The sequence below is a fragment of the Macaca mulatta genome, chromosome 11 (genome assembly GCF_049350105.2).
Source record: "Macaca mulatta isolate MMU2019108-1 chromosome 11, T2T-MMU8v2.0, whole genome shotgun sequence".
NCBI lineage: Eukaryota > Metazoa > Chordata > Mammalia > Primates > Cercopithecidae > Macaca > Macaca mulatta.
The window spans coordinates 57,008,216-57,032,968 of NC_133416.1; the positions used below are offsets into that span (position 1 = coordinate 57,008,216).

The window sequence follows — 24,753 nt, forward strand, 5'->3', positions numbered from 1 at the left end:
TCCTAAGAGACCAAAGACCTTTTCCCACTGTGTCCACAGAGGGAACCTGTAGAGACTCAAACTAGAAGGGAAGGGTAAACAAAGATGGAGGCATTGCATATGCAGGTCCATCCACAGCCTGCTGCGTGCCTGGTACTGTGACAGATGCCAGGACAGAAAAAAATCTAAGTTCCCGAGAAACCACAAGAGCCAAGACAGGCAGCAACCAATGACCTTGTCCTCCAACCCTCCAGGTCAGTGTCTGGGGGAAAATATTATGGGTCTTGTTCTCAGGGATTTGAAGCTGTTTTTCCTCAGCATGTTACAAAGCTGACCAGAGCCCCTGGGCGGTCCTGCGATAACACTCTGACTCTCCGAGGGCCCAGCTTTCTGCTATCTCAGGTTCAAGAACTGGCCCTCTTTGCTTTAAATCCAGCCAGGCTACCTCATGCATAAAACATTAAGGCAGAATGGGACCATGTGAAACTACAGAGCAGAATCAGGAGGCCTGCCTCTGACACTCACCACCGCATGAATCACTTCCCGCTCTGGACTTCAGTTTCCCCATTTTTAACATGAGGGCGTTGGACTAGACTGTCTCTAGGATTCCTTCCAACCTATGCTCTGTGTTGTTTTGATGTAGTGGCAGATCCCAGATTGATTTACATAAATTTGCATGTTCAATCAGAAATCCCAAACTCCAAGTATAGAAAATCCAATCAGTCCATTAATGCAGCCAGACTGGGGCTCGGGGAACCTGCCAGGTTTGGGTGAGGGTTGTTGAAGGAGACGGTGGGAGCGGTGTTGAATTGGGGGAGGGGCTGAGAAGCAGGGGCTAGAAAGGGCACTTGTTTTGAGAGATGCAGCTCCGGTGACTCAGGCATGATGGGGTCAGGGACCCCACTTCGGCTGTCAAGCAAGGGCCCTTTCTCCTCCTGCTTCTAACGGGGCCTCTGGCTGGCCAGCCTCAGAGCCACACCCCAAGAGGGAACAGCAGCCTCTGCCTAGTAACAGCTGCATCCTTCAGTCTGACAGGGACTCCAGCATTAGCCACTTTCTGGGAAACTGACCTCCCTGGGAGCTTCCATTATCCATTCCAAGGGCTCACAGCAGTAAGGAAGGCTTCCTTGGGGTTTAACCTAAACACTTCCTGCTGCAGCTTCACCCTCATAGGCAGCAGGGCCCAGGGCAGAGGGCTTCCCAGGCCCAGGAGAGCCAGCAGAGGGAAAAGCAATGCAGGGAGAATGTGCCCCTACATGAGCAAACCCAGGGCTTCCTTAACCACCACCTCTCCTTCAACATTCCCCTTCAACTGGGAGACCGAGGATGAAAACAAACAAGAAGAACTTCAAGACCTCTGGCTCTTGGGCTGGAAAGCAAGTCCCAACCTGGAGAGCCCAACTCCTGACGAAGTCCTACCCCCAGGAGGGAAGGGGCTGGGAAAGGTGGGGTGGGTGCAGTTTCTCCTCACTGCTGCCACTGGCTGGTTTGGCAGGGCCTGGGAGGCTGGCTGGGCTGGATGAGGGCAGTGGGGAAGATTCCTTAGCCCCTTGCCTGGGACCTGGGGATGTGAGTACAGTAGTGAGGTGGGCAGGGCTAGGGATGGGATGGGCAAAAGCAGTGGGGCCCTCCTTGCCCTCCTCCTATAAGAGGGCGGGTGGGTGAGTGTGTTGTGCTCCCTGGCCCAGATCCTAAAACAAGTCCCAACAGCTGAGACGTAAACTGTCTCCTGGGAATCTGCTTACCCTGCTGGCCCTTGGCTGCCTCCTCCTCTCTCAGCTCCTCTTCAAAGGGCCAGGATGTCTCACCACAGGCGTGATGGGTGGGCCAAACCCAAGCCAGCAGGAGTTCATATCCCAAGGCACCAGGGGTGTGTGGGACAAGGTCTACTCTCAGGCATAGAATAAGGGAATCTGTTCTCTCTACGCAGGGTTCTAATCCTAAGTAATTGCAATTTAAAGCACACCCAACACTTTAGCTCCCTCTAAATGGGACCATTCTGCCAGAGGAACTTTCTCCCCTATAGATTCACCCATCAGTGAAACCATTCAATGTCAAAAACTGGACGGGAATATTAGAGCTATCTAGTCCAACTACTGAATTTTAAAGATGGGGAAACTGAGCCCCAGAGAGCAAACTGTCTCGGCCAAGGTCATACAGCAAGCTAGGAAAAGTAGGGACCAGAGCTTCTGACTCTGTCTTTATTGATACCAGCTTGGTCCCCAAACACTTAGGTCTTCACCGGCCTATCATGAAGATCTTTCTTCCCTGCCAACCACGGCACCTGCCCCTCCAGGTCCTCACTCTTTTCCTGAGGGCCAGAGCTGGAGAAAGATGCCACCTCATGCACAGACCATAGCCTTTGAAAACAAGCTTGAACTTGGGAATATCTCCCCGGACAGGAATACACACGGTTTCTTTGGGATAGGAAACCCACTAACTCCAGGTTGTTTTTAGGAAGATGGGGGGACCAATTTGAGAAGTGAATTCCTGTCACACAAGGAGTCTCAGAGAGCCAGATGGCGTAATGTCTGCAAGGGAGGGTCTGCAACAAGGCAAATGGGCTATGTTCATTTTCCCCAAAAGTACTGACCATAAACCGGTTAGGCATTGACACCCTGTTTACCGCTCCCCAGGACCACCCCTGCCCGGGCTACTTCCTCTGGCTGACCACTGTGCTTAAGAAGGAGGACCCATGAAGGAGCGGGAGAAGTCGGAGGGAGGGATTGCCTCTACAGCCAGAGAACTCCTTAGCCCAAGATCCCTAGCTCCTCAGCAAGGCAGGCCTTTAAGAAGTAGCAGCTGGAGAGACTAGGTAGACTGGGCTGATCCAGCCCTGGGATGCCTGGAAAACTAGGCCTGTGGGAGGCGAGGGCCCTCTGTGCCCTTGGGGCCATGCCAGGACTGGAGACAACGCGGGGCCTTGGGCCCAGGACAAGGAGAGGGGAGCTAGGATCCGGGCAGCCGCTTTCTTAGTTGGGCTAAGCCAGGGGAGCGTCGGGCACAGATGAATTCTCTGCATTCTTCTGGCACCGCAGCCAGCACCCTGAGGGCCTTTTCTGCAGGCGCTGCCCTGTCCCTGCTCCCTGCCCAACCAACCCTCCTCCCTCCCTTAGCTTCTCTTCAGCTTGCAGCCCGCCAGGTCCTTCCTCCTTCCCGCAGCCCCTCAAAGCCTCTGAAGGGCTGTTCTCTAGGAGACCCGCTCTTTCCGCTTCTCCCCGCCTTCCTCAGGCCCTACCGCCCCAGGCCACGGGGACTGGAAGGAGTGCGAAAGGGAGCCCCAGGCTCGTCTCCGCGCCTGCGCTTTGGGGAGAGAGCCCCTCCCCCCGCAATAACCCGGCACCGCTAAGCGGCACCCGGACGGTGGGATGCGGGTTGGGTGGGGTGGGCAGCTGGGGCAAGGTCAGTGCTTTCAAAGAGGGAGGGGAGCCCGGCCCCCGGAACATCCCCCACTCCCGAAAGTTTCCCTTCCGGGGCCACTGAGTGTGCGCGAGGATGGCGCGGGGGGCGGGAGGGGGTGGGGTGGGGGTGCACAGAGTCTCAGCCGGACCCCCGAGGAGGGTGCAGCTGGAGGGAGGGACGGAGGGGCGGGCAGTATGGTTTGGGCAGGAAGCCGCGACGCCCTCTCCGACCCTGTACTGCCACGAGAGCCTTACCCTCTACACCCCACTTCCCCCGGCACGGAGCTACAGATCCCCCCCGCACTCGCCGCTCTTTCAATCTCAAGTAGACCCAGAACTCACCGAAATCAGGTGTTGAGCTGGGCCAGGGCAGGCCGGATCCGCCAGGTCCATGGCCGCGGCTGGGGGCGGGGGGCAGAGAAAGGGGGGTGCCGGAGCCGCCTCCTGATGTCAAGGCTTTAAAGGGGCCGGAGAGCCCCGCCCCTGGCTCTGACCCCGCCTCCCTCCCCCCTAGCAGCCAATCCACATTCACCCTGGATGCGCGCCCCTCCCAGCCCCCTCCAGATGTTCCCAGGACGCCAGCTAAGTCTGCCCGGCCGGCGCGCGCCGCTTCCGCTCTGGTGGGAAGGACCTCCCTTCCCCCTCTGTAGAAACACTTTCTCCAGGCCCGGCCGGGCTTGGTAAACCTCAGCCGTGCCTGGGTAGAGGACGCCGGGCTGGGCCGAGCGGGGGTGGAATGAGGGCGTCTAGAACAGAGAAAACTAAGTAGATGCGCGCGGACCCACAGGCATGCGCGTTTGCTTCTGTGGGGCTGGGCGTGCACGTGTATGTGTGGTTGTGAGCGTCGGTGTTTGTCATTTGCCTTCCTGCATACGTGTTGGGTGTAAATCCATAGGGAAAGTCTTGAGTGCCTCTTTGGCCTTAAATGCTCCCGCCTCTCTCTTCCTGATCCAGGATAGGGTCGTCCCCCCAGTAATCTGGAAAACAGTGATAGGAACAGGCTCCGCTCATCGACAAGCAGTGCTGGCCGTTTCCTCACTGGTTTGGGAGGGAAGGCTGAGCAGAAAAAGGATACAGCCTTCTTCTCAACCACTTGCTATCTCGGTGGGCATAAGGAAAAGCAAACAGCCCATCCAGGCCCCTGCAGAGCCTCAGAGCTTTCAATATCATTCCCATTAGTCCTTAATTAAACACTTACTTGCCCTTGCCTAAATACCGTATAAACCTCACAACCTGCATCGTAGTGACTGCCCCAGAAATGTAGGTTCTCAACTGGGTTCTGCAGGGAAATACGAAGGAATCCCTAGGCACCGTCTCTGCCTACTTCATTAAAATTTCTTTTGTTGTGAGTATACAAAGGAGGCAGCTTAGAGTATCATATTAGTCCAATAAAGGAACATAAAAAGGGAATTTAGAGTGCTCAGATTGGCTAGGATTAGGAGTTCTTTTCTGAAGGAGGCTTATTTAAACACGGGATTTGAAGGGCAGAGAGAACTTGAGTAGGGTCCAGGCAGGGTAAAGGCCACAAGGAGACTCAGATAGGAAAGAACAAATTATCTGCATAGGACCGTGAGCAGATCACTGTGGTATGCTGGGAAGTGGGAGAAGTTAATGGAAGAGGTTTCCTACGGAGGAGAGCAGAATAAGGATACGGATGTGACAAGGCATAAGATAAGTCATTTTGGGTTCTTGAGCATAGAGGTAGCTTGATGAAAAGAGTGCCCAAGGACAGCTATTACTGGAACCTAAAAGATGTCTTGATGGTTACTCCCACCAACTTTTTCATTTTTTTTGCTTAAAAAATATTTTATTCTGGTTGGGCACCGTGGCTCACGCCTGTAATCCCAGCACTTTGGGAGGCCAAGGCAGGCGGATCACAAGGTCAGGAGATAGAAACCATCCTGGCCAACATGGTGAAACCCCCGTCTCTACTAAAAATACAAAAACTAGCCAGGTGTGGTGGCGCACACTTGTAATACCAGCTGCTTGGGAGGCTGAGGCAGGAGAATCACCTGAAATCAGAAGGCAGAGGTTGCAGTGAGCAGAGATTGTGCCACTGCACTCCAGCCTGGGTGACAGAGTGAGACTTTTTTCTTTTCTCTGAGATGGAGTCTCACTCTGTCCCAGGTTGGATGGAGTGCAGTGGCACAATCTCTGCTCACTGCAACCTCTGCCTTCTGATTTCAGGTGATTCTCCTGCCTCAGCCTCCCAAGCAGCTGGTATTACAAGTGTGCGCCACCACACCTGGCTAGTTTTTGTATTTTTAGTAGAGACAGGGGTTTCACCATGTTGGCCAGGATGGTTTCTATCTCCTGACCTCAGGTGATTTGCCCACCTTGGCCTCCCAAAGCGCTAGGATTACAGATATGAGCCACCGTGCCCAGCCCTTAAACTATTCTTAACATGCAATAAAATGCACACATCTTAGGTGCTTTGTTTGGTGAATTTCAAAATATAAACCTATGTAATTAACACCCAAAACAAGATACTGAACCACCACCCTAGAAAGTTCCCTCATGCCCCTTTATAGTTGATCACCCCACACCCACCACCACCCTTCCCTGGCAACTTCCTGAATTATAGCACCATAGATTTGTCTGCATTTGTATTTCACATATATGGAACTTTACAGTATGTACTTGTGTCTGTATGCTTTAGCTTAGTAATGTTTTTGAGATCCATCCATGTGTATCAGTAATCTGTTCTTTTTTATTGCTGAGTAATATTCCATCACATGAATATATCACAATGTGTTTATCCATTCTTCAATTGATGGATATTTGGTATTTCCAGTTGGGGTTATGGTGAATATGGCTGCTATTAACATTCTGGTGCAAATATTATCATAGACATGTTTTCATTTCTCCTTTTCACCTTATTTCTTGATGATAATGGCATCTTCAGAAGCCTACAGCATTGTGAATTCTTATTCAATCATCTAACATTTATTGAATAGGGATCAGTGGGCTAGTTCTGGGATTACAACACAAAGTAGACATGGTCCTTTCCTCAAAGGGCTTGAAAGTCCAATAAAACTCCATGTACCTGTTGTATTCCTAATATTGCCTTGTATTCCTAATTCTGCCTTGAGGTAGAAAACCTTAAAAGTCTGCCAGGCATTTCTAACTACTTTTGGATGTTTCCAAATAACTGAATTATTGGAAGTAAACAGAACATCAAGATGATAATTTACTTTTTTTTTTTTTCTTTTTTGAGACAGAGTCTCACTCTGTCACCCAGGCTGGAATGCAGTGGCACAATCTCGGCTCACTGAAGTTCTGCCTCCCAAGAGGCAATTCTCTTGCCTCTTGCAATTCTCAAGCAATTCTTCTGCCTCAGCCTCCCAAGTAGCAGAGACTACAGGTGGGTGCCACCACATCCAGCTAATTTTTGTATTTTTAGTAGAAATGAGGTTTCACCAAGTTGTCCAGGCTGGTTTTGAACTACTGACCTCAAGTGATCTGCCCCCTTCAGCCTCCCAAAGTGCTGGGATTACAAGCGTGAGCCTCCGCGCCCAGCCAATATTTTACTTTTCATTTAGATGTTTACCCTTGTTTAGTAAATACAGCCAGAACATCTGTATTTGTCAGAGCAAGCACCTGTGCTCCTTCCTTAAAGGCTATTGTGCATGTGATAATTTTGGCATTCAGATTTTGGCAGATTCTCTATGCTTCACAAACCTTCATCCTCACTGACAGGGGTTGAAAGAAGTGTAACTACTATTGCTCCAAGATCCCTTTCAGTCTTTTGATGAGACTTAAGACTCTTTCATTCCTTAGTGCTATTATTTGCATAAATTAAAAATTACACAGAAGTCCCAAAGTTTGTTCTTCACTCTTATATCACTAATCATATATTGTTATTTACTTGAGTCGTCTGTGTAACAAAACAGGCTAGGCCTCTTAGGTCTCTGGTAGCTGCAAGCTGTTACTACTGGTTTAGTAACAAACCAGTTTGGTGGTATTGTCTAACTATGCATGTAGTGCTGATGCCTGATAGATGGATTGTCAGAGAGAACCACCCTGTCACTGCTAACATCAGTACTTTGAATGGGGTTCCCTGCTTTAATACTATGTGGTCATTCATTTAATGTTGGAGCATCTTCAATTCTCAGAGGTTGAAACTGTAGCCATTTAGCCATTGGCTGACAAACTGACTCTAGTTTAGAACTCCTGGCAACAGGAGATAGTCAGGTTGGTATCTAGCCTCTTAAAACATTTTTTCTTTTTTTTTTTTTCTCTAGATTGGGTCTTGCTGTGTCACCCAGATTGGAGTGCAGTGGTGTGATCACAGCTCACTGCAGCCTTGACTTCTAGGCTCAAGTGAGCCCCCACCAACTAGCTGGGACTACAAGTGCACTCCACCATACCCAGCTAATTTTTTCATTTTTTGTAGAGACAGGGTCTCACTGTATGCTCAGGCTGGTCTTGAACTCCTGAGATCAAGCGATCCTCCCACTGTGGCCTCCCAAAGTGCTGGGATTATAGATGTGAGCTACCATGCCTGACCTCAAAACATTTTATAATATGGCTGTTTTCCAGACAGATGAACTCTGAGTGCAATCTCAATGTCTTTCCTGATCAGTAATAGGAAGAAAGAAGCTGTTGTATAATGTTTGGTCCACTTGCTGTATAGGAATAGATCTTTACTGCTACATGTACATAATTCTCTACGGGACAGTCATGTTCCTTGGATTCTGACAGCATTGCCAGTATGTGCTTTGAAACCTCCTACCTGGCACAGATATGATGAATCTGCTCATATCCTTGAACCTCTTGTTCATCACTTTTCATCATTCGAACATCTTTATTGAATCTATATGCTAAGCACTGTACATAAAGTATTAGATAACTTGTACAGAGTTCATGTGGGGTATGATAAACAATGAGACTGGAAAGGTAAGCAGTGGGTAGACCATCCTTTATCCTAAGAGCAGTGTAGACTTTGAATGGTTTTAAGCAGGAGGGTAGCATAGTCAGATTTGCATTTTAGATCAGTGTGGTTGCAGTGTGGAGGATAGAGAAAGCAAGACTGAAGTCAGGGGGGCCAGGCAAGGTTTTTGTAGTACCTGAGGAGAAAAATGAGAAATGATGTGGTCTGGACTAGGAAAGTGATAGTGGTGATGGGGAGGATGTTGAAATCCCCAAGGGGCATCCAAGTAGAAACATCTCTCCAACTCGTCAGAACTTCCCAACTGTGTGCCTCAGGAAGAGGTTAAGGTGGTGCTGCATATTGGGCTTCACAATTCTCAGGGCAGCACAAGCTTCCTGAGTCAGAGAGCAATCTTGGTTATGCCAGATTGCATCATCCAGCATATAAAACACCATCGTTTTCTATGTGTGTACTGACATGGAAAAGGTTGGGAAGCACTGCTGTAGGCTGTGGGATAAATAATTCTGAAGCTCAGGAGAGGAATTGGGATGATAGATAAGAGATTTGTGAGTCCTCAGAACATTGGTGGTTACTGAAGTCATGGAGTTGAGGAGATCATGCAAGTAGAGAAAAGAAAAGCTGGAGCAGAACCCCAAGGAACATCAACATTAGAGGGGGGTCTCCAGAGAAGGAGAAAGAAAACTGAATGAACATTGTCACCAGAACCCAAGAAAGGGATTTCCAAAAAAAAAGACCAAATACAGTCAGTCCTTCTTATTGGTGACTTCCACATCCATGCACTCAATCAACCTCAGATCAGAAAAATAAACAAACAAAAAAACTACATCTCTCTGAAGACTAGATCAGCAAAAAAAAAAAAAAAAAAAAACTACAGCAATAAAAATGCAAAATTTTAAAAATTTAGGCTGGGCGCAGTGGCTCACGCCTGTAATCCCAGCTCTTTAGGAGGCCGAGGCGGGTGGATCACGAGGTCAGGAGATTGAGACCATCCTGGCTAATACGGTGAAACACTGCCTCTACTAAAAATACAAAAAATTAGCGGGGCGAGGTGGTGGGCGCCTGTAGTCCCACTACTCAGGAGGCTGAGGCAGGAGAATGGCATGCACCCGGGAGGTGGAGCTTGCAGTGAGCCGAGGTCGCGCCACTGCACTCCAGCCTGGGCGACAGAGCGAGACTCCGTCTTAAAAAAAAAAATTAGTGTTAACTATTTGCATAGTATTTACATAATATTACATATTATAAGTAATCTAGAGATGATTTAAAATATATAGGAGAATACCCCTAGGTCATTTGCAAATACTACACCATTTTATGTAAGGGACTTAAGCATCCTTTGATTTTTGTATCCTTGTGGGTCCTGGAACCAATTCCCCATGAATAGGAAGAGATGATTTTTTTGGCCCCGATGTTGCTGAGTCAAGTTGGATCAGGACAGAGACATCCCTACTGACTCTGGCCACTTGTCATTGGAGACTTTGATAAAACCAGATTTTATTTGTTTATTTAAAACAAAGATGGGGTCTCACTCCATTGCCCAGGCTGTTCTCAAACTCCTGGGCTCAAGCAGTCCTCCCATCTTGGCCTTCCAAAATGCTGGGATTACAGGCGTGAGCCACCCCGCCCAACCTGGCAAAACCAGATTCTGAAGGATTGAGAAAAATGTACAAAGGAAGGAATGGAGACAGGAGGTGTTTAAAACTTTTTGGCTGGGCGCAGTGGCTCACACCTGTAATTCCAGCACTTTGGGGAGGACGAGGTGGGTGGATCACCTGAGGTCAGGAATTCAAGACCAGCCTGGCCAACATGGTGAAACCTGGTCTCTACTAAAAATAGAAAAACGAGCTGTGCGCAGTGGCACGTGCCTGTAATCCCAGCTACTCAGGAGGCTGAGGCAGAAGAATCACTTGAGCCTGGGAGGCGGAGGTTGCAGTGAGCCAATTGTGCCATTGCACTCCAGCCTGTGCAATAGAGTGAGACTGTCTCAAAAACAAAACAAAAACACAAACAACAACAACAAAAAACTTTTCTAAGATTTTGGCTATGCTGTGAAGGAAAAATTAGGCAGATAGATGGGTGGTACAGTGAGAGTTATTTTAGAAAACACTCGCTACTTTAAAAAATTATTCATTTAAGATTAGTTTGTATAAAAAGTAATATGTCCATATGTTTTAATAATCAAATAATACAGAAGCAATTATTTGCTGCATTTCTTACCCCCAGCAATGAGCCATTTTAACTTTTTGGCTGATTCTTCTATATGACTAAATATGCTTATACTGCCATTCCTTTTTTTTTTTTTTTTTTTTTGAGATAGAGTCTCACTCTGCTGTTCAGGCTGGAGTGCAGTGGCATGATCTCGGCTCACTGCAACCTTGCTTTTCAGGCTCAAGCAATCCTCCCACCTCGGCCTCCCGAGTAGCTAGGACTATAGGCGCATGCCACCATGTTCAGCTAATTTTTAAATTTTTAAATTTTTTTGTAGAGATGAAGTCTTATTGTATTACCCAGGCTGGTCTTTAACTCCTGGGCTCAAGTGATTCTCCCGCCTTGGCCTCCCAAAGTGTTGGGATTACAGATGTGAGCCACCGCACCCGACCTGAGGACCTCATTTTTATGGGCACTAATTACACATCCTTTTTGAAACCAACTGCCACAGACATGAAATACAGTGGTTCCTCCCAACAGGTCAGGTAACTGCTCAGCCAATCTCTTACTAGGGAACAGGTCAGGTTCGGATGCTGAAGCATCTCCCAAAGCTTTTAGTTATTGAGGATTTCTTTTTTTAAGACAGTATCACTCTATTATCCAGGCTGGAGTGCAGTGGCATGATCTTGGCTCACTGCAACCTCAGCCTCCTGAGCTTAAGTGATCCTGCACCTCAGCCTCCCAAGTTACCAGACTACAGGTGCGTGCCACCACTCCCAGCTAATTTGTGTGTGTGTGTGTGTGTGTGTGTGTGTTGCAGATTCGGGGTTTTGCCATGTTGCCCAGGCTGGTCTCAAACTGCTGAGCTCAAGTGATCCACCTGCCTCAGCCTCCCAGTGTTGGGATTACAGGCGTGAGCCACTGCACCTGGGTATTTCTTAATTAGCCATGTTGGACAAAGCTCCTGTGTATCCTTCTGGTCACTGAGGTTATTTTCTGTTATCAAGGAGTTATCTGGGAAAGGTGCCACTTGGCTTTGTAAGCCAGTCTCACTGTAGTCAGAGTCCACGTATTAGTTTTGTAGTGTTGCTCTAAGAAATCACCAAAAAACTTAGTGGTTTAAAATACTGATTTATTCTCTTACAGCTCTGGAGATCAGAAATCTAAAATCAAGGTGTTGGCAGGGCTGTTCCTTCTGGAGGCTTCAGGGGAGAATACATTTCCTTGCTTTTGCTAACTTCTAGAAGCCACCTGCATTCCTTGACTTGTGGCCCTTCTTCACATCACTCCAACCTCTTGCTTTTGTCATTACATCTCCTACTGTGGTCAGCTCTCCCTCTGCCTCCCTATTATAAGAACACTGATTGCACTTAGGGTCTATTCTGATCATCCAGGTTAATCTACCGATCTCAAGATCCTCAATCTCATTTGCAAAGCCCCTTTTGCTATCTAAGGTAACATTCACTGGTTTCAGGGATTAGGTGGACATCTTGGGGAACCATTATTCATCCTACCATAGCGCCACGTATGTTTCTGTGCACTGCCTTGGTGGAGTGAGAGGAGAGAGCACCTAGCAGGGTTACAAGGTTTCAAAGTGTTCCTAAATTAAGATCTTGTGGGTAAACTCAGCTCTGTAACTACTGTGATAACTGAGACCATCATAAACCGGCCTCATTTCTATTAGCTCCATATCCCTCCCTGCCAACACTGCTTCCTTTAAAATGTTCTGTAGCACTGAGGCTGGACTCCTTATTACTTCATTATCCTGAAAAACAAGTTATTCGAGATAGTTAAGATGCATGTTTTCTACAAGGTGAGATGTTTTTCTCATAAGCCTCTGGTCTAACAAGTGCAGTTGTGGTCTGCAGCATGCTCACACAGTGTAATAGCACCTTATTTTTCTTTATCACTCTATATTCTGCAAAATACCTTCACATCCTTAGGAAATTTGGGCATAGGAAAAGGAAAGTGGTGTTATTTCAGTTGTACAGATGAGTAAACTGTGGCTGAAAGGCAGAGAATGGATTGTAAGGTAGATGACTTTAATATAGGAACCCCCCACCAGGCACTGGACACATGGATGGAATGAAACGTACATGTAATTGATAGAATTTGCTGCTGGACTTTGTGAGCATTTAAATGTGGGGAATGTAAGTGAGAAAATCAACTGAGGTTTCTAGCTTAAGCAATGAATACTGTAATGAGCTTGCTTTTGAGATATGTTGAATCTGATGTACCTAAGAACTAAGGGATATAATGACAAAACAGGAAAAATGCTAGTCTGGGACTGTGGATGTAGGGCTACCAATATATTTGGGGACCATAAGCATGCAGGTAGTTGTTAAAGTCACAGGGAAGAACTCATACCAGGAAAAGTACATAGAGGAGGGCTGAATGGAACCATAAGCACTCAAAGTATGGTCTACCTCTGCTTGCCTCAGAATCATCTGGGGGAGCTGTTAAAAACAGATGCCTCATTGTTAATGTACTTAATGTCACAAAAATTGTATACTTTTTTTTTTTTTTTTTGAGACGGAGTCTCGCTCTGTCGCCCAGGCTGGAGTGCAGTGGCCAGATCTCAGCTCACTGCAAGCTCTGCCTCCCGGGTTCCCGCCATTCTCCTGCCTCAGCCTCCCGAGTAGCTGGGACCACAGGCGCCGCCACCTCGCCCGGCTAATTTTTTGTGTTTTTTTTAGTAGAGACGGGCTTTCGCCGTGTTAGCCAGGATGGTCTCGATCTCCTGACCTTGTGATCCGCCCGTCTCGGCCTCCCAAAGTGCTGGGATTACAGGCTTGAGCCACCGCGCCCGGCCAAAAATTGTATACTTTTAAAAAAATTATTTATCTTTTAATTTTTAATCCAGTTTTGGATGGGATTTCCACATGTTCTGAAAAACTATACTTAAAAACGGTTAAAATGGTAAATTTTATGTATATATTACTATAATAGAAAAATGCACAAACAAAAAACAGAAAATAGATTCCTTTTTTTTTTTTTGAGACGGAGTCTCGCTCTGTCACCCAGGCTGGGGTGCGGTGGCCGGATCTCTGCTCACTGCAAGCTCCGCCTCCCGGGTTTACGCCATTCTCCTGGCTCAGCCTCCCGAGTAGCTGGGACTACGGGCGCTCGCCACCTCGCCCGGCTAGTTTTTTGTACTTTTTAGTAGAGACGGGGTTTCACCGTGTTAGCCAGGATGGTCTCGATCTCCTGACCTCATGATCCACCCGTCTCGGCCTCCCAAAGTGCTGGGATTACAGGCTTGAGCCACCGCGCCCGGCAGAAAATAGATTCCTAAGCCACATTCCAAACCTGAATTACTAAGCTTTTGCCCAAAGTCAGGCCTAGCAAGTCCAGAAGCCTGAAGAAACCAGGTAAGATTCAGAGAGCCCAGGAACTGATATATTTTAAGACTAGCCTAGTTTTATCTTTATAAATAATCCCCCAAAGCAGCCCCCTCCATAACCCATAACTAGGACCACTTTTCCTAGGCCATCCCAATCCAGATACCCTAGCTCACCACTCCACAGATTCATTCTCCACAAGATTTGTTCCAAACAATGGGGAACAGATACCGATTCTTTGAATTATATGCCTTGGACATTTTACCAAAAGCTCCTGCCAGGTTTTGAGGCTGCCTGATTGTTAAGGAGTTAAGGAGAATGAACATAATTCTCAATATAAAACTCTTTCAGTATCTCTTTCTTGGTCTTCTTGCCCTCCCATCTCACTGCTTCTGGAATCATAATCTGTTCTTTTCTTTCCCTCTTTCTATCAGTGATTCAGGGATTGGATGAGTCTCTATGGTTTGTTTTGCCCTGAAGAACAGAAGGCTTCTGTCCCAACTGGTGTTGCCAAAGCAACATATTAATTCCATGCCATGATCCTGGGTCAAGATCTGCACAATCTGATTGGTCATATCACCTCGGATGGCAAGGGAGTGGAAGTGGTCAAAATCATGGAGTCCCAGCTTTCGGAGACGCCTTGCAGCTGCCCGGTAACACTTCCAGGGTTGGGGCTCCACAAGGAGGTAGTGGCAGAGGGAGGAAAGATGGGCCAGGAACTCCCACAGGCCATGGTCTCCGTGGTTCAGATGAATCCACATGGTTATTGACATACAGAAGCCAATGTCAAAAACTGAACGTCCAAATTGGCTTAAGAAAGAGCTCAAGAGAACCTTCCTTTTCCTTTGATTCATGAAGTCCAGGGTAATAAAGGTCAAGGCATCAGGAAAAGGACATTCTTTTTCGGCTCGCTTCACCAGGACTGGATCTATGTCACAGCAGAGGAGCCGGAGTTCTCTTGAGGCATCTGAGCAGGTCTCCCCGTCAGGTAGGGAGAGGAAGTGTTTGTATAGAGCCACACTTAGATCCTAGAGGAATCCAAAAGAGCTTTGTCACTACAGTTCTCAACCAATGAACAGAAGAGAAATCTATATCATTCTCCCACTGAGAATGCCACTTACCTCTGGCTGTACAGGATGTGAGGTTCCTAAACCATAACCTAAAGAGGTTGTGCAAAAAGTTTTCCACAGAATAGGCTCTCAGTGCCCTCCAGGGGTCACATGCTGTAATGCATCATCCCCATATTTTCCTGACACGGATGATAGATTGGGTTGTAGTTCAAAGTTATAGCCAAATGGATGCAGCAAAGGAGCCTACAGCAGTATTTCCCAGCTTAAGTAATATGCTGATAAACTCACTCTTTTTCTGGGTATCTCAAGACCCCAGGGAGGAGGAAAGGGGTCCAGAGGCATAACCAGTGTCTCTTATGAAGGAAGTGAGGAATACAGCAAACACCATCTTATAAAAACCTGCTTCTCAGACCTGTGGTGGGGGAAGTCTGGATTCCAAAGTCCTCATTTAGCCTTCACTACAGCTTCAATTTTACTGTCTTAGGATTCATCACCTCCTTCTGAGACATTCTGCTTCTATAACCATCATTGCTAAAAGTCACTGCTAACAACCTTCTAGACAAGTCTAATGATTTGTGATTTTTACCACATTAGCACCTTTTTACTCTTAAGTCACCATCTCCTTTCTCTAACTTTGAATTCCTTTTTTTTTTTTGGAGACAAAGTCTGGTTCTGTCACCCAGGCTCGAGTGCAATGGCGTGATCTCGGTACACTGCAACCTCTGCCTCCCAGGTTCAAGCAATTCTCCTGCCTCAGCCTCCTAAGTAGCTGGGATTACAGGCACACATCACCACACCTGGCTAATTTTTGTTTTTAGTAGAGACCGGGTTTCGTCATGTTGGCCAGGCTGGTCTTTAACTGACCTCAAGTGATCCACCTGCCTTGGCCTCCCAAAGTGCTGGGACTATAGGAATGAACCACTGCACCTGGCCTCTTTGATTTCTATAACCATTATAACTAACTCAAATTTGTGTTTTTCCACATAGTATTTTCCAGGCATTTTTCTGTTTACTACTTTATTTGCTTGGTGTAACAAGCATGTGAGGAAAATATTTATTTATGCCTTTTGTGCAGGTGAAGAAAATGCACAATGGAAGCCACCCAGATGTCCAATGATAGTGGCATAGTCAAATCAATGTGGTATAATCATGAAGATAGAATACTAAGTAGCAGTTAAAAATGAAGACACAGGCTGGGCGCGGTGGCTCACGCCTGTAATCCCAGCACTTTGGGAGGCCGAGGGGGACGGATCACGAGGTCAGGAGATCGAGACCATCCTGGCTAACACGGTGAAACTCTGTCTCTACTAAAAATACAAAAAATTAGCCGGGCATGGTGGCGGGCGCCTGTAGTCCTAGCTACTCCGGAGGCTGAGGCAGGAGAATGGCGGGAACCCGGGAGGCGGAGCTTGCAGTGAGCCGAGATCGCGCCACTGCACTCCAGCCTGGGTGACAGAGCGAGACTCCATCTCAAAAAAAAAAAAAAAAAATGAAGACACACAGCTTGGTGCACAGCATGGACGATTTTCACAAATACATAATGTTGAGAAGAAAAAGCAAGCCGTAACAGAAAATATATGACAAGCATCCACTTACATGAAGCTCAAAAATGGGTGAAATTAAACTACATCATTCAGGGAAGAAAAACAGTACACTATAAAGAAAAGCAAGGAAACAATAGAAGGCTAGTTGTTACCTCTAGGTAGAGAATAGAGGTTTATGAACAGGAAAAGGAACTTTTGGGGAACTTGTAGGGTGCTGACAACGTTTATTCTTTTTTTTTTTTTTTTTGAGACAGGGTCTTACTCTGTTTCCCAGGCTGGAGAGTGCAGTGGCGTGATCACTGCAGCCTTGACTTCCCAGGCTCTAGAGATCCTCCTACTTCAGCCTCATGAGTAGCTGGAACCACAGGTGCACACCATGATGCCCAGTTAATTTTTGTATTTTTGGTAGGGATGAGAGTTTGCCATGTTGCCCAGGCTGATCTCGAACTCCTGAGCTCAAGCAATCCACCAGCATCAGCCTCTGAAAATGTTGGGATTACAGGCGTCAGCCACTGCGCCCAGCAGTTTTTTGGGTTTTCTGTTGTTGTTCTATTTGAGACAGGGTCTCACTTTGTCACCCAGGCTGGGGTATGTAGCACAATCAAGGCCCACTGCAGCCTTGACCTCCTGGGTTCAAGCGATCCTCCTCCCTCAGCCTCCCTAAGTATCTGGGACTACAGACGCCCACCACCACACCTGGCTAACTTTTTTAGAGATGGGGTTTTGCCATGTTGCCCAGGCTGGGGAAAGAGTTTTTTAAATTGAAAAAAAAAAAAGCACCCATAAATTATGGTACATCTATCCAATGAAACATTAGGACGCTGCTAAAAAAAGAATGCGGTTATATAATCTCAGAATTAAAAGCTACTAATAGTGTGTTACCATTTATAAAACTAAAAGGGGGGTATTTATACATAAATGCTGGTATACACACAGGACTGTGTGGGGGAAAAGGAGGATTTAGGGTTGGGAGTAGAGACTTTTTACTATTTACCCCTTTGTAGTTTGAATTTTTTTGTTTTATCAAGCGCAAGCATTTTTTTTCCCTTTTCTGACTACAAAGATCCAGAAGAGAAAGCATTTTTTAAAAAGTGCAAAACAGAAAGCTCCATAAACGTACAGCCAGGTTTGGGAACCACTACCCTAGTGAGCTGCCAACTATGTCTTTACCTCTCATGTGTATACTACTCTTAACTTTAAAATCTCTGGTGGTTTCCTAATGCCTTTAGTGAAATCCCAAGCCTTAACCTCAGTCTCTCTTTTCCACCGTTTTCACCCTCTGACTTCCTGTATCATCACAGAGAAGAAATTTTGCAGGGGACACCGGACATCAACCCATCTCCTCATTCCAGTCTTTAAGACTGTATCCAAATGTCCTCCTCCTACTTATCAACTGAGTCCCACAAGGTCTGCAATCGTCCCCCAAAGTCTCTTCTGTGAAAGGACAGCAACACAACAAAACTGTCCCCTGCACTCCAGATGCTGGACTGGAGTGATGGAGGGAGCAGAGAGAGGGTACTAACTTTTGAAGCATTTGCCATGGTAAGTTCAGACTGCCTGCTAGTGTAGGATATCCCAGTGGCTACAAACAGGTGTGGGAGAGACATTTCCTTATTTTGCATGTGGTTTGATTATAATCATTATATGCCTAAGAATAGTTTGCAGCAAGAAGAGTGGCAGTGCCACCCTTCTCCATTCCCTCGGGCAAAATGCTCTATTTGCTTCTCGATCCTCTCCACTGTACTTTGTCAACTCACTGTTTTTGTTTTGCTTTGTTTTTGTGATGGAGTGTCGCTCTGTCGCCCAGGCTGGAGTGCAGTGGGACCATCTCGGCTCACTCCAGGCTCCGCCTCCCGGGTTCACACCATTCTCCTGCCTCAGCCTCCCGAGTAGCTGGGACTACAGGCGCCCGCCACCACGTCACCTAATTTTTTGTATTTTTAGTAGAGACGGGGTTTCACTGTGTTAGCCAGGATGGTCTCCATCTCCTGACCTTGTGATCCGCCCGCCTCGGCCTCCCAAAGTGCTGGGATTACAGACGTGAGCCACCGCCCCGGCCTACTCACATTTTTTGAAATAAACATGCAGGTCCTAGGGTCTGTCCTGTACTGTATAGCACACGAGTCTCAATATCAGGCATGATTCTGTCACCCTTGGCTTTTCTCTCCCAGTAAACCAAACCTAACCCCATGTTCCCAAACGTGTGTCTCTGGAAGCCCCCTCTCCCCAGCCAAAGCGCCAGGCACGCTGGACAGAGGCCACCCTAGATACAGGGACCGTCCCCACCTGGGGTCTGGCCCTTAAATAGAAGTGGGAACGTAGTCGACAAAGACTCCTCTCCAAGAGAGATTCCTAAGACAGATGGTGGAACCCTGGCGGGCAGGCATCAGCAGCACTGGCAAGGTCAACGCCACGCTTTATACTCGATTTGGGGAAGTTTTGATGGGTGTGAGCCCAGGCCAGAACCACAGTGGATGTGTAGGCAACCAACCGCTTGGTTCCGGATGCTCCAATCCCTCCCCTGTCACTCACCCCGGAGTTACACCCCACGTCGAGCCCCAGAATCGGCCCGTTCTCGGGACTCTGAGGAAAGAGCTGTCGAAGCAGCTCCGGGGGCAGGAGGCGGAGCCGTTGCTCCGGAGGGTGGAAGCGAGAATAATGAGGAAAATTTCCGAACGGGGCGGCGCCGGGTTCCAGAACTCGCGGTTCCTCTTCCGCTGCGGTCTCCTTAAGACTCCCTCCATCCAGTTCCGAGGGCACCGCCATTAGCCTCATCACCGCCTCTGGGCCCTGGCGGAACCGGAAGTCGGGACCTGCGATCGGCGGGGGCGGGGCGGTGCCAGCGCGCGTGCGCTGAACGGCGAGGGCGGGTGGATCGAATTCTGCGGTGAATCAAAAAGGCTGTCCCGACTTCCTCGCGCTGTGTGCCTGTAGCCGGCGAGCGCGTGGGGCTTGCCTTGTATTATTAAACCCTCATCACAACACTGGGAGGGGATTAGCAATATCATCCACGTTTTACAGGGATGAAACAAGCTCTGAGGGCTAAGTGTCTTGGCCAAACTGACATAGTTTGAAACTTGGGCTGCTTGACCCAGAGCAAGGATAATAGTTTGTTGGGATCTTGGAAATCAATTTTAGTCCGATTTCCTTTCTTTATAAATGCAAAAAGTGAGACCCGGAGAGAACTTACTTGTCTGGGGCCATACAGTGAATCTGTGACTAAAGAACTTCCACCCGGTTCAGGAAAGGGTAGCCAGGAGCTGCAGGTCACTTGCGAAGCCGGCCGACTCAGTCCTGTCCCCCAGGGGGAACAGGACCGCGCCTTAAGAGCCAGCACTTAAAGAGTGCTTACTGGGCACCAGACACCCTTCTAAGCTTAGTCAATCCTCTCACTAACCCCATGATTAAATGACCGTATTATTATTATTTTTATATAGATGAGGACACTGGAGTACCACAAAGTAACTTGTCCAAGATCCTACAGTTAGAAATGATAGTACTAGGATTCGAACCCAGGTAGTTTGGATCCAGAGGATGTACTTGCAATGCTGTGTTATTCTCAACCTTGAGTCTCCTGTACTTACCATGGGCCTGGCACAAAGATGCTCAACAAATGTTGTTGAATGAAAACTCAATAGAGGATACAAGTAGGTGACTAAGGCCAGATCTGTTTGGGGAAAATTTAAACGGAAGGGAAAAAGGATGCAAACTGAAACAGACAGTGGAATGGAGTTGGGCAAGATGTGAGCTAGAGATTGGAAATAACAGAGCTGATAAGGAGAGGAACTGAAGGGTCAACCTAGGTAGCAGGTTCCAGTTAAAAGCCAGCATGGCCCAGAATATCCGTCAGGGTCAACCAAGCATCAACAGAGTTGTGCAAGAACTCCCACCCCCACCCCTGCACCTGGCCCACCCATCTTAAAGAGGTCTCCTGCTCCATGAGGCTGGCAGTTTGGTAAACTTCTTACAAGGCACTGAAGCATGACTCCTGCAAACAGTGCCGTCAGGAGTTAAAATAAGCACTGTTTTCCTCTCAGTTTTTACTTTCTATTTTCTTTTTCTTTTTTCCTTTTTTTGAGACAGAGTCTCACACCGTTGCCCCGGCTGGAGTGCAATGGCACGATCTCGGCTCACTGCAACCTTTGCCTCCCAGGTTCAAGTCAGGTGATAGTTATATGGGTGTTTGCCATAAAATTATTTCAACTTGTCTATGTGTTTGGAAACTTTCATAACAAAATATTGGAAAAAAGGAACATTTAATGCACAAAAAACCCTCTTGAAAATTAACAATATAATAGCAGAAATGAAACACTCCATAGAACAGTTGGAAAATAAGCTAGAGGCAATCTTCCACAAAGTAGAGCAAAAAAAGATGGAAAATGGAAAATATAGACAAAAGACAAGGTCCAGCCTAGGAGGTCTCACATAAGAGTTCCAGAAAGGGAAAGCAGAGAGAACTATCTAATTATCCATCAAGGAACTACTATCAAGGAAGCAATTCAGTAAAATTTCCTAGAACTGAAGGGCCCATCAAGTGTCAAGTATAATGGATGAAAATAGTTTCACAAATGACAAAACATGGTGAGTTTTCACAACACTGAGGACAGAGAGGAAATCCTCCTACATGTTTTCAGAAAGATGAAAAACAAAAAGACAGATTTCATACAAAGGATCAGGAATCACGACAGCAGTGGCTCTCTCACCAGTCACAGTGACAGCTGGAAGGCAATGGAACAATGCCTTGAATGTTCTGAAGGAAAATGATTTCTAATTTTCCCTTCTATACACAGCCACATGATTAATTTAGTGTGAAGACAGAATGAAGCCATTTCCAGACATGCAAGAAACCAAACGCATTGTCTTCTATGAGCTCTTTCTCAGGAAGCTACTGGAGAAAATCTTCCACCAAAATGAGGTAGAAAAACCAGAAGTGAAAGTGTATGAGTGTATGGAACCTAGAAAGCAGGTTTTTAACAGAGGAGAGTTGAAGGAAATCCCCAGGATGGAGATGGAAGGTTATTGAACAGCAGCTGGGCAGCAGATCTTCAGAGTGACCAATGCAGGCTACAGCAGTCAGAAGATTCCAAGAGAGAAGATGGCATCAACAAGATGAAATTGATAAAACATTTAATGGGCTGGGTGCAGTGGCTCACACCTGTAATCCTAGCACTTTGGTAGGCTGAGACAGGAGGATCACTTGAGGCCAGGAATTTGAGACCAGCCTGGTCAACATGGCGAAACCCCATCTCCACTAAAAGCATAAAAATTACCTGGGCCATCGTGGCACGCACCTGTAATCCCAGCTACTCGGGAGGTTGAGGCACGAGAATTGCTTGAACCTTGGAGGCGGAGGTTGCAGTGAGCTGGGATTGCGCCACTGCACTCCAGCCTGGGGGACAGAGTAAGACCCTGTCTCAAAGAAAAAAACGAACAACAACAACAAACCATTTAATGTATCTGAATATATTCAGAGAATATTTACCCACTTAGGGAAGAGTTAAGAAGTTACTAATAGGCTGGGGGCAGTGGCTCAAGCCTGTAATCCCAGCACTTTGGGAGGCTGAGGCGGGCGGATCACCTGAGGTCAGGACCAGCCTGACCAACATGGAGAAACCCTGTCTCTACTAAAAATACAAAATCAGCCAGGCATGGTGGCACATGCCTGTAATCCCAGCTACTCGGGAGGTTGAGGCAGGAGAATCGCTTGAACCCGGGAGGCGGAGGTTGTGGTAAGCCAAGATCGTGCCATTTGCACTCCAGCCTGGGCAACAAGAGTGAAACTTCGTCTCAAAAAGAAAAAAAAAAAAAAAAGAAAGAAAGAAAGAAATTACTAATAAGGATAAGGACATGAAAAAACTAATCAATTGAACATATAACTAACAACAATGATCAGCTCCCAGAAAAGCAAAATGTTGTGCAAGGAAGGAGAAGTAATCATTGTATACTACATAGTTCAGTGGTCAACAGGTTTACAGTCTTGATAATGTAAACATTGAATATTGATCAATCTGCAATCTTAGTTATAACCAAATCAGAAGGACAGGGTAGGAGTGGCAGGAGGTGGGAAGAATGTGTGTGTGTGTGTGTGTGTGTGTGTGTATGTGTGTGTGTGCGTGCATGCCCCTGATTTCCTTCTCTTTGTTTTTAATCCCTTCTGATTTTTTCTCTGACTGACCTTTTGTTTTCTTGTTCAAACTAATGTATTTCCAGCTTTCTAATGCACATATATTAGTTTTATAGTCAGAAACCAATACAGGTTATTACCAAGAAAAGGTTAGGGACCACATCTCTGCATCCTGTTTCCCTTCTTAACTCACCATGGACTTACATCTGTGAATCTTTCTCTATGTTTTTTGAGCCTACTTATGTTTTCAGCATGTGCCACTGCTTGGGCATAATGAATTCCACAAGGTCACCCTGCTGTGCAAAGCATTTCATAGAATCATGGAATCTTACATTTTCATTTATCATTGTTCAAACCCAAGGGATTCCTTGCACTCAAGAATTACACCAGGTGTGTTCAGGGCAGTGAGGCTGAGTAAAAGTCTGTGAAGACAGGTAGTGGATGGAGGACTGGAGTGTTTGGGGTTAGTGGTGGCAGAGGGGCTGATGAAGAAACAGGGAAGGAGAGGACTGGGAAGAGGATATGAAGAACCAAACCCTGCTGCAGACACCAAGGAAGGTGGACCGAACAACTGTGTCCTGCCCCTGCTGAAAGCCCCCAAAGGCTCCCCAGTGCCCACACAATAAAGTTTGAAGGTGTTAAATCAGAGCAGAGCTTCTTGAACTTGAATGCACAAAGGAATCACCTGAACCTCTTATTAAAATGTAGATTCTGGTTTGTTGTTTTTGTTGTTTGAGACAGAGTTTCGCTCTTGTTGCCTAGGCTGGAGTGCAATGGCATGATCTTGGCTCACCACAACCTCTGCCTCCCGAGTTCAAGCAATTCTCCTGCCTCAGCCTCCCGAGTAGCTGGGATTACAGGCATGCACCACCACACCCGACTAATTTTAGTAGAGACAGGGTTTCTCCTTGTTGGTCAGGCTGATCTCAAACTCCTGACCGCAGGTGATTCACTTGCCTTGGCATTCCAAAGTGCTGGGATTACAGGCATGAGCCACTGCACCCGGCCTAAAATGTAGATTCTGGCTGGGCATGGAGGCTCATGCCTGTAATCCCAGCACTTTAGGAAGCTGAGGCAGGAGGACCCCTTGAATCCAAGAATTCAAGACCAGCCTGGGCAACATAGTGAGACCCTGTCTCCACAAAAAATTTTAAAAATTAGCCAAGCACGGAGGTGCATGCCTGTATTCCTAGCTACTCAGGAGGCTGAGGTGGGAGGATCACCTGGGCCATGATTACACCACTGCACTTCAGCCTGGGCAATAGAGTGAGACCCTGTCTCTAAATAACTAAATATGTGTAGATTCTGATTCAGAAGGCCTGTGGTGGGCCTGAGGGTCTGCATTTCTGACAAGCACACAGGTAATGCACTCTCTTTGAGCAGTGAGGCCTCAGAGGACTCAAAAACTCCTCTGAGACCGACTTCCTGTCTATTCCTTCATCTTCCCCTGCACTCCCCACCCCATCCCAACATCTCTGTTCCAGCCATACTGAACCACTCACAGTGCCCTGAGTGTGCTGGGTGGGAACTCCGTGTCCTCACATGTACTGTTCCCTGTGCCTGGAATCTACCCTCCATGCACAACTTCCACTTTCCTCAAGACCCAGCTTATGTGTGTCCTCTTTTGTGAAGACTTCACCAGCTACTCTCCTTCAAAGAGAGTGAATATTTTCCTTCCTCTATCTACATGAATGTCTGTTACTGCATTTGTCACACAATACTGCAATGTTTGATTTACTGTGAACTCATGGAAAAGAGTGACCACATCTAGCCTTTGTATCCCCAGCATCTGGCACGATGCCGGGCAACTAAAGGAATGCTACCTTAATGGGTGGAGGCTCTTTACACATAAAGAAGGAACAGGTTCTCAGTAATGCACAGTTTTACTAAGGGAAGAAAAATAATTCTCAGGAAAGGACATCTGATGTCTCAAGTAGTTGATACATGGTGAGTATCACTAATTACCTGTATTCCTGCCATCATCCTTCCCTCCTTCTTTCTTCCTTCCCTCCTTTCCTTTATATCTGTTTATTTTTTGAGTTTCTCTTTACAGTATATTTTAATACCCAAGTTATAGAATTCTTTCAGTATAGAAAAATTAGTAAACCTAGATAAGCTACAAGAAAAGACCTATTCTTACCCAACCTCTGGAGATAATAATTAACCTTAAAATTTCAAAAAATTTGTAGGTACATAGTAGGTGAATGTATTTATGGGGTACATGAGATATTTTGATACAGGCTATAATGATCACA

At 46.9% G+C, this 24,753-nt stretch overlaps 2 protein-coding genes across 9 annotated transcripts in view; both read right to left on the reverse strand.

Annotated features, from left to right (window-relative positions):
• Positions 1-3,986, reverse strand: part of NCKAP5L (NCK associated protein 5 like) — a 38,870-nt gene extending 34,884 nt beyond the window's left edge. For 4 of the 7 annotated variants that reach the window (XM_077954141.1, XM_015151680.3, XM_015151681.3 and 1 more), the window contains exon 1: positions 3,723-3,813. The gene's annotated coding sequence lies outside the window, so the exon portion shown is untranslated. Of the gene's footprint in view, positions 1-3,722 lie in introns of all 7 variants that reach the window. The other 3 variants (XR_013401054.1, XR_013401053.1, XM_015151679.3) reach the window with 1 other exon arrangement.
• A 7,544-nt stretch (positions 3,987-11,530) lies between these two features.
• BCDIN3D (BCDIN3 domain containing RNA methyltransferase) lies at positions 11,531-19,159 on the reverse strand. 2 transcript variants are annotated; one of them, XR_013401056.1, is made up of 3 exons: positions 18,907-19,159; positions 13,644-14,788; positions 11,531-13,180 (listed from the first exon to the last, which is right to left on the reverse strand). XR_013401056.1 is itself a non-coding variant. In XM_001110415.5 (2 exons), the coding sequence occupies exons 1-2, from the start codon at positions 19,147-19,149 to the stop codon at positions 14,159-14,161; spliced, it is 873 nt and encodes a 290-aa protein (XP_001110415.3). In that variant the 5' UTR covers positions 19,150-19,159; the 3' UTR covers positions 11,531-14,158. The 2 variants fall into 2 exon arrangements, 1 of the variants encoding a protein (XP_001110415.3); XM_001110415.5 differs by having other exon boundaries at positions 11,531-14,788.
• Positions 19,160-24,753: the final 5,594 nt, after the last annotated feature.

What these genes read in the sequence shown, in the direction of transcription:
- BCDIN3D (XM_001110415.5), bottom strand. Translation starts at nt 19,149, where the DNA reads ATGAGGCTAATGGCGGTGCCCTCGGAACTGGATGGAGGGAGTCTTAAG. An exon ending in ACGTGGGGTGTAACTCCGGG is followed by an intron (nt 14,789 to 18,906) that starts GTGAGTGACAGG and finishes GGATTCCTCTAG; the next exon opens with GATCTAAGTGTGGCTCTATA.